This window comes from Propithecus coquereli, unplaced genomic scaffold (assembly GCF_000956105.1).
Source record: "Propithecus coquereli isolate 6110/MARCELLA unplaced genomic scaffold, Pcoq_1.0 Scaffold633, whole genome shotgun sequence".
NCBI lineage: Eukaryota > Metazoa > Chordata > Mammalia > Primates > Indriidae > Propithecus > Propithecus coquereli.
The window spans coordinates 555,485-565,270 of NW_012152319.1; the positions used below are offsets into that span (position 1 = coordinate 555,485).

At 49.3% G+C, this 9,786-nt stretch overlaps 1 protein-coding gene across 1 annotated transcript in view; it reads right to left on the reverse strand.

Annotated features, from left to right (window-relative positions):
- The window catches only part of FAM118A (family with sequence similarity 118, member A), a 30,953-nt gene that overhangs the window by 2,112 nt on the left and 19,055 nt on the right, over positions 1-9,786 (reverse strand). The window contains exons 4-8 of the mRNA XM_012659778.1: positions 7,566-7,787; positions 5,700-5,828; positions 3,895-4,180; positions 2,215-2,247; positions 1,224-1,301 (exon numbers count right to left, since the gene is read on the reverse strand). Coding sequence (XP_012515232.1) covers positions 1,224-1,301; positions 2,215-2,247; positions 3,895-4,180; positions 5,700-5,828; positions 7,566-7,787 — 748 coding nt within the window. The remainder of the gene's footprint in view (positions 1-1,223; positions 1,302-2,214; positions 2,248-3,894; positions 4,181-5,699; positions 5,829-7,565; positions 7,788-9,786) is intronic.

Genomic DNA, 9,786 nt, shown 5'->3' on the forward strand with positions numbered 1-9,786 from the left:
GGTGGCTTACCATATGGTTTTTTAAGAGTGTTTTACTGATGTTTTCTTATATAAAGTAATAAAATATAAACTCTTGTTATGTGAAAATCTTCTATCCTAACATTTTCAGGAATGGAGTAGAGTCAGGTGACCAAGGAGGCCTCCGGTGTCTCCAGAGATTTGAAAAGCTATCTATCAAAGTCATAAAATAACAGACAACAAGGGGCAAAGGGGAATCCAGAACCTCCTCAAAAAATAAACAGCAACACAAATGTCTTAAGGTCTCAATATGAAGAATGGAATGTAAGGAAAAATCCACACTTGACCTTCACATTGAGAACACGCCCTGCAACTGGCCAGGAGTCACGGTGGCGGGCCCGTTAACCTCACACGCAAGTTGGCTAACCAGGAAAGAATACTGACGCTGTTTGAATCAAGTAAATGCTTTTGTTTTCCAACTTTTAGAATCAACATATTGACAGACCGGAGGTCTCCTTTCCTTTCTGTCCAGTGACCGCGGTGACTGGCACTGACAACACGAAGCCGGCAGGCTCGGTGAGTGGGTGAGGAGGGGCCGTCACAGCCCAGTCTGCATGTTGGGAGGCAGGTCTCAGTACCGTATTTAACGTGAAGACTGAGAAACAATACACAGTGCTACCAAAACCTGGGAGGAGGAGGAGAAGGAAAGGAGAAAGGCCGGCATGAGTGAGCTAGGTCACCTTTCCTAGTGTCAACGGAAGTAGCCTATTTAAGTAGTTTAAAGAAATATTTCAATAGTTTAAATAAATCTTAGTGACAGAGGTAGTGAAAAAAAAAACCCAAATGACTTACAGTGGTTTTCTCTAGAGACTAAGGTGGCATAAATCAGGCTAGTGGTCACCTCTGGGTGCCGGGGGAATGACGGGGAAGTGGCAAGGGGACTCCCGACAATGTTCTCTTTCCTGAACTGGGTGTGATGAGATGGATGTTTTCACTTTGTGAAAATCCACTGAGCTGGCCTCCTATCTGTACACTTTCTCGGTGCATTTCTCTTCAGTAACATGCTTACTTAAATCAACAGAAACTTTGAAAAGGGAGTGCCTCTGGGCAGTTGGAAGCGAGAGGCCAGGATCCATTCCAAGCCTCTCTGACTCTGACTCAACGTGCGCCTCCTTCGCCCTGCCGGGCCTCAGAGCACAGCCCCGTAACCGCGACTGCAAACTGGAGACAGCTCCCCACAAAGAGAAAGAACTCAACTCCCATACCTGATTGTCTGAGTTTTTTTGAAACTTCAATTCCATTCTCTTCTAACTTCCTCTTTGCACAGTCCTGACATGCATTACCTGAAAGATGAAAACTTAGTAAAAAGCTTATTCATGCTAGAATCCACCCTCCAAAGACCAGGAGGTCCTTGATCCTACTGAAGCCACTGGCCAAGTAATCCCTGCCACACACTACAGATTGTATCGATCGAGTTAATGCCTCTTTCAAAAGGAAACGATGGTTCTGGGAGTCACGTTTAAGTGTAACACAACCGTAATAAACATGTCCTCTCACGTGGAAACGGTGCAAATGGAAAGCTGAGACCAGCGATTTTATGATTCCCGCACTGAACCTCATCCACCACCGACCGGAAGTGAGGCCAGCAGTCCCCGCACCATGTGCGTTTTCCTATCCATGGACAGGCCGGGCCCAACAGGGCTGCACGCGAGGCCTCTGCCCACTGACCAGAACCCCTCTTACCCTGCTGACCGAGCAAGTGGAGGCAGCTGGGGCCCAATTCACAAATGGAGGAAGCTGAGTCCTGTTAATTTATAAACAGGCAGAACTGAGCCCAACAAGAAGACCATTCACATTTCAAATGAGTTTTAAACAGAAAATTCTGTATGAAAGGTCAAATCCTTATAATTAAAATTTCAGAAGGGATGGGTCATTCTAAGTTCCTACATCTTGCCCCAAATGGTATAACACAAATAGAACTTTGTTCCGATTCCCCTGTAACTCTGGGTTCTAGGACGGGACGTTATTCTCGGGTGCCAGGTGGCCCACGTTTGAGAAGCTGTGCTTCCCGGTCGAAGGCTGATTTTCGGTCCCTTCATTGCGGCAGGGACTGCACCAAAGGCGTGGCTGTCAACATCCTCAGTGGCTGTTTAGCTACAGGCCAATTCTTTAATGTGAGAAACATACTTTTATGACTTTACAACTAGTGCCTGGAATGTAGTGGAGTGTGTAGGCAAAAATAAAGATCTGCTTTACCCAATAACGTGGTGCTGTCCACTCGATCGGCATCTGAGGAAGAAAGAAAAGCAGTCAGCAGCACTGAGACCTCAGCGCTCTTCCTCCTCAGGCCGCTCTGAGGCGGCCAGCTCCAGCCCACCGCGGGCGACTCCCTGCCCTCCTCGTCCACCTCCCAGGGCTGGCAGATGTGAGGACTCACTGGACAACTGCGCGAAGCACCTGGAGCCGGCTGGCACCCAGGGAGCGATGGCTGATACTGCTGGCGTCAGTGGGCCTCCTCTCCCATCAGGAGAGGTACTCCCTGAATCCGAGGACAAATGTCCTTCATGACACAGACAGGTTAAAATCTGAATGATCTTTCAGCCCTCTGGCAGCTCGTCGAACCCACTTAGCTGCCCAGGCCTGGAAGAGGGGCCTCAGCAGGGACAGGAAGCCGCCCAGCAGCAGACTCCAGGAGTCTGAGCACGCCCAGGGTTTACGTCAGCCCGGTCTTCCGGGGAGTCGTGGGTGTGGAGGAAGGAGCGGTGCGCGGGGCAGGGACGAGCGCCCACGGCCTCCCAGCAGAGCCGCGCACTGGAGCTGGTACCAGGACGCACCGAGTGCCGCGTTGGCTCTGCTGTCAGGCAAGCATCCTGATGCCCGCTCCAAATGTCTGAGCAATAACTGGGCAAGTTATTCATCTCTGTGAGCTTATCTCATCATCCATAAAATCACCTAGTTAGTAGTGGCGGACACTGCTATTAAAAAATCAAATAAAGTCAAGAATGTAAAATTTGTAGCAGCATGTGACACCTAATAGCTTGGCAAGCATATGTTCCTTTCTGCCCTTAGTAAGAAACTGACTACTGCCCTAATTATGTTTTTATTCGTGGAAATGCAACTTAAACTGGCCCATTTTACTAATTATTAGCAATTCTGAAAAGAAAGTGCTAGTGGTTAAAAAGCAACAACTTAGCTGTTGGATTACCTGTGCATTCTCTAGTCTCCCAGTTCACGACTGGTCACAACCACCACCTCTGTGGCGAACCTATTCCACTGCGTGGGGAGTGTGCCCGCGCTTCCTGTTCCCACTGTACAAGAGCCAGCACGCACCTCTCCAAGCTCGCTTTCGCCAGCGTTTCGTGATACCGACCGCAAAGCCACGCCCTCCCCGATGTGGAGAGGACCAGGTTTAGGGATTTCTCCATTATCCCGGTCCTTCCTGACAGAGGAACAATTCCCAAAAGAAGGGCCGAGGAGTGTTACTGAAGAGTGCTGCACTCAGCAGAACAGGGGAAATAGGTTACTTGAGAAAAGAAATGTCTTCATAAAAACCATTTGTGCTTCTGAAGTTTCAACTTCCAAACTGTTGAGCCAGGATAAAGCTATAAGATATCTGCATCTTTCAGGTGTTAAATGTCACAACTGATAAAGCCGGCCTGGTAGTGTTCTTTCTCGGTCAAGGTATCCCCAAACGTGAATGAATGTGTCTAACGTGTGCACAGCTGTAAACTTTAAAAGTTACTTTATGTACAGACTGTCACTATCACACCAACCATCCCAATCTTCTAATTTTAAATTACCCAGAGGCATTTTTTTTAAAGTAACTGGAAGGTTGGTGAATTTTATGGTATATGAATTATAGCATCAAAAATAAAAAAGGAAAACCACCAGAAGCAGCCTGTGAGTTTTGTACTTTGTACTTGAGCAGCGCAGTACCTGGACTTGGCTGTTTGCAGATCTGAGTGGCGAGGTCTTGTACATATCCTGGAAAACAGTCGAAACAGTCCCCATAGGACACGACTTTGATTCCATGTAAAAGCATATCCGCTTGATGCTTAAAGAAGTGGTCTTCGTTTTCCTTGAGCACAACCATGTAGTGCTCTAAATCCACCTTATTCGGCACCGAGTAAAGGAAGAGAGCCTGGAATATCTGATCACGAAGGGTCTCTCCACAGCCCACAAACAGGAAGGACTTGGTGCGGTACAAGTTCTGGAGCACTTCCTGAGGGAAAGCCAATGAGGAAATCAGGACGCTTGCTGGAGAGACAGCAAGAGCTCGTGACTAGCCATCAAGTCACATGTGTGTGCTACTACGTCACTGTTCCCCAACAGGCCTTCCCAGGGGCCACAGTGGGGACACAGTGAGAACAGTATACACTCTCCACGTGGCACTCAGGTCACCCCAAAGCAGGGATCTGTGGCAACAAAGGCCAAAGCTGGGCTGAGTCCACCTCTCAGCAAGGACAGGGTGCCTCTCCCTACCTCAGCCAGGACAACTGGCCTGTGCCCGAAGTCAGTGACCAGGTGAGCACACCTTGCGGTAAGGACAGTGTATGGCCCACCCGGCTCAAATCTTCTACAATTATGTTCAGTTTTAAATTACTAAAACATATTGATAAAATAAGGACATTAGCATTTGTCCAGTTCAGAATCACGCACATGAAATTAATGTCTGTCTCAATGTATCACATATGGGGACTGTTCCGGGGTGGAGGGGCAGGAGAATAGGGTTGTTGGGAATGAGGGCAGGAGAGCTGGGGAGGGGACCAGTAACAGTGACCAAGAAGGCGGGCACAGGGAAAGCAAAGACCGTGTGGGGTCCCTCAGGCGCGCAGTAGAGAGGCACCAGTTCAGATATCCAGCATCTTAGAGAGGGTCAGTAACAGCCTAGGTACTTCTTATAACCAACTGTGCAACTGAAAAGTATCTGCCCACTCACTCGTCCTGCTGACATCCCGCCCCAGCGTTACACAGGCCCAGAGCACCTGACCCCGAGCTCACAAGTGAATCCGCAGAGACACTGAGTTTCTAGGAGCACTAACAGAAACATTTGGAAAGTGCTGGCAAGCACAGCTTTTCCACACTTTCTGTCTAGGGCACCAAGAAAGACTCACAGAAAATGAAGTTTTAAAACTAAAGAGAAGAGAGAATTTCAGACAGGAAGAATGCATGGATGAAGACAGAGAATTGGTGAGGAGAACATTCTAGACTGCACAAGGCCCTACAATGTCATGCTGAAGAGTCTTGCTGTATCCCTGGGCTACAGAGAAACACTGAATGTCTGGGGCTGGCACAGAGAGGGTAGGATCAGATCTATGCTTTTGAAGGAATCACAAGGCCAAGCACGATGGCTCACGCCTGTAATGCTAGTGGTTGTGCAGCCGAGGCAGGAGGATGGCTTGAGCCCAGGAGTTGGAGGCTGCAGTGGGCCATGATGACGCCACTGCACTCCAGCCTGGGCAACAGAGCGGGACCTTGCCCCAAAAAAAAAAGAAAAGAATCACGGCCTTCCTCCAACAAACGTTCACTGAGCACCTACTCAGTACACAGGCGCTATGCCAGGCTCTAGAGACACTGGGAACACAGAGGACATGCCCCATCCCTCGGCGGCGTGTGGAGAGCCAACCCAGACGACAGGAATGTCTGGAGCCGGGAAACCACCCAGACTGCAGCCAAACGGCCAGTGGCCACCACACGTTCCTCAGAGGATGCAGCCAATGCCCAATTGGGACGGACCGTACCATTACTTCCGGGTCCTGAGTGACATCTTTATATCCTGATGGATCCAACACCATCCCACAGGGGTCTGTGTATAATCCATGAATATGAAGAACTCCGTATTTGATGTGTCCTCTTGCCCATTGAAGGACCTGTCAAAAATCAAGCCAAGTCAAAGAAAAAAAACCTGTTATTTCAAACAGATAAAAGAAAATATTCAAATCAGAGTCATAGTTTTTCAAACTTACCTTGGAGAAAAAGAGATGTTTCAATTTGTAATTATACCTTTAATCCATAAGGGAAGCCAGCCAACAGATCTGCTTGCCTGAATGTGTTACTGCAGAGATCTTAAAAGCTGGCCATAGTTAAAGCCATCTTATAAGCCCTAAGGACACTGAAGTCATTAAGGTTCCTGAAAATGGCTATAACAAATTTTAATGACGGGAACCATTTTCTTAAGACATAGCTAATTATCAAAGCTTCACTGTGATTAGTGCTAAGAACTTAGTGACATTTCTAAATGTTAATAAGAAATTGCATATAACAACTTTAAAGAAAAAAAATAAAAGAAAGTCAGCTGTTAGCACTAGTTATTGCTGTCATATTATATAATAAAGAACTTCCTTAAAGACAGTTATGTAGAAACCATCCTCAACCTCTGAGATTACAGCAAACTGTTAAGAGTTATTATTTTAGAGGGGTGGTGGGGACTTTCACTTCTAAGTTATATGTTATTTTTTTACTTACTGCTTTTTATGTATTATTTTTATACTCAGAAAAAACCTATCTGGGAAAAAGTGTTTTCTTTTTCTTTCTTCTTTTTTAGACAGTGTCTCACTCTGATGCCTGGGCTAGAGTGCCGTGGCATCAGCCTAGCTCACAGCAACCTCAAACTCCTGGGCTCAGGTGATCCTCCTGCCTCAGCCTCCTGAGTAGCTGGGACTACAGGCATGCGCCGCCATGCCTGGCTAATTTTTCTATTTTTAGTAGATAGAGACGGGGTCTCCTCTTGCTCAAGCTGGTCTCAAACTCCTGACCTCAAGCGATCCTCCTGCCTCGGCCTCCCAGAGTGGTAGGATTACAGGCTGAGCCACCACATCCGGCCTGTCTATCAAACCCAAGGTCTCACCCAGGCCGGAGGCAATGGCATGACCATAGCTCACTGCAGCCTCGAACTCCTGCACTCAAGGAGTCCTCCTGCCTGGCCACCGTCAGTCTTTAAAATATCCACACCCTTTGACCCTGAAACTCTTCTACGAATTGATCCTGAAGAATAAACAGGGATAGAAAAGTATAAAGATTTTCATTGCAGCATTATTTATAACTGCAAAAATACGTTAACAATAACAGAGGAAGGGTAACAATTATAATTTATTATAATCCTATTGCCATTTAAAATCACACTTTCAAAAACAGCTTAATGACAAGAAAATGCTCACAGTACATAATAATAAGGAAAAAATTAGGATTAAAATCTTTGCATATATTACAATCCCAATTTGTTTAAGAAAAAATTCATAGCAATAGGACTATGGGTGATTTTGCTTTTATTATTTTCTTTATCGCCTGTATTTCCTACAATGACTGAAAAGAATAAACGCGGATGAGAAACGCTCGCAGCCCTACAGGACGGAACGCAGGAAGTAGCGGGAGCAGGCGGTAAGCAGAGCCTTGAGCAGCGCAGCACACACCCGAGGAAGGGCGGGCGCAGCCTTGTAGACGGCGTCTTGTCTTCCTGTGGGGCGCAGCGCCCGTGAGCTGCCAGTTCATGAGCTTCCATGATTATTAATTCATGACTGTAGAAGTGAAAGCTGCTTCTCACCCCCACGGGGCCAACACGCAAAGCCTTTTCCTCACACCCGCCGCCCACCCCGCGCCCCGGCCCGCACCTTAGTCTTATCCTTCAAGTCCAGAGACTCCATGGGCTTGTTCTGCTGCTGGCCGAAGATCTCCAGCAGGTTGTCGTAGTTGGTGGTCAGCACCATGGTGCCCCTGTCCATCAGGCTGAGGATCGACTGCAGCACCAGCGGGTTCTGGATGTGCTGCTCCAGGTTGTCGAAAACCTCCATCAGGCAGTCCTGGAAGAAGTTGGGCTTGGTGTCGCCTGTGCGCTATGGAAAGGTGGAGCGAGAGTTACACAACATCAGTTCTCAACGCTGCTGAGCCCCTAAGCAGGTGGCATTCTGAGTGCTAGAGATACGGAAGTTAGAAAGAAAGAAAGAAGGAAAACCCAGGCCTCATAGGGTTTATTAAAACTCTAGAGGAGGGGACAGGTAACGTACAAATACGTAACAGGCAGACGGTGACAGACGTGGTGGTAAAGCAGGGCAGAGAAAGGGGGACAGGCCCAGGGCAGCAGGAAGGCCTCTCTGACGCGGGGCACTTGAGCACAGGCCAGAAGGAGCGCACTGAGCAGGGGAGAGCGGGGGCACAGGCACGGAGGTGCCGGCCCGGGGACCCAGGCTCAGTGGGAGTAAGGGAAGTGGCAGCAGGCAAGGTCAGAGAGGCGACCTGACCAGATGCCGTGGGGGCCTGGAAGACCACGGTAAAGACTCAGGCTTTCCTTCAGAGAAGGCTGCAAAGTCCCAGTTTTCTCTCTCCTGGTAGCACATGAAATGGTGTGTTTTCACAGCATCTGAAATTAGGTGAGTGTTTCACATACTGCCGAGAGCCCGGCAGGGTCAGGACTGAGACATGGCCTCTGGACACGGCCCCAGCGGTCACCGGTGGGCTCGGTAACAGCTGCCTCAGTGGAGCGATGCGGGCAAACGCCTGGCGGGGGGGTCGCAGAGAAGAAAGGAAGTGGCTACAGCAATACAACTGCCAAAGAGCTCTGCTGTGGGAGGGTCAGAGAAATGCAGGTGGGAGCCAGGAAGACACAAGGGCCAAGGGGTCTCATGCAGTCCTGGTGAGACCACCCCTCGCCCAGCCTCTGCCCAGCACTCGGCCTCACCATCATCCCGTCTGGGTAGCTGGCCACCGGAACCCATCCCCATGCCTTCTGTCCCTGTTTGTCAGTTGTCATCGTCACAAGAAGCCCACAACACAGATTCCTGTCACCCCCACAGCTCTGAGCACACTCTTCCAACACTCTCCCATTCCCGAAACCCTCCCACTGCTCCCAGGGGGTCTGCCATCAGCAAACCCCCACGTGACCACCGGCTTCCGGGAATGCCTACCTTCTCCCTCAACGGGAACCCGGAGCCCGCCCAAGTGGGGGCACTGCTCCTCCACGCTCCTCGGACTGGTGAAGGTGGGGGCTTGGCCCCGCTCTGTCTCCCCAGCTGTACTTCTGTCATACTCCGTGGTGACTCACGTGTCTACTTAGATGATCCTTTCTGTATCATGCCTCTAAATTCCCCCTCGCTATCCTCCAATGATCCTGTCCCATCTCAACCATCCACACCTATGGCTACATCCCAGACCTCACGTTACCAAGCGCCAGATCCTTTCCAGAACCTCTGGCCCAAGCCCCTCTGTCCCATCTCTAGCACCTCGGCTCCCAGGGAAGCCAAGCCCGTTGAGGCCTGTGAGCCACTGGCCCCACTACCATTGACCACGATCACTCGTCCCTCTGATGTCCTGCCTTCTGTTAAGCAGCTTAGCGTCCATCACTGATCATTCAACTACTCTCCTGCATACACTTCCTCGTCCCCCACCTTTCTCTGGCATTGTTGGAATTCCCTGATAAAACCAACTCCCTGCTTCCTCCATGCCTGTTCTTGAACTGCTCAACGCAGCAGGAAAACGCAGCCATGCCGCCTGGCCTTGCTGTAACTCTTCGTGATGGAGGCTCTCAAAAATATGTAAAAGTAAAGAGAAGAGTTCAGTGACCTCCAAATACTCAGCTCCTAGTCTAAACAATTACCCCTCAAGCCAGTGGCCTCTCTTTGAACAAATGACAATGAGGACCCTCCGTGCTGCCCAGCGACCCCACTGCCCTCCCTTGTCCATTAACTCTTCCCCTTTCTTCCTATGACAGGAGTTGGCAAGCTCAGTCGATAAAGGGCCAGAGAGTAAATATTTTAGGCCTTGTGGGCCACAGCATCTCTGCTGCAACTACTCGACTCTGAGGCACAAAGCGAGCTCGCAGCCCAGACAGCATGTGAA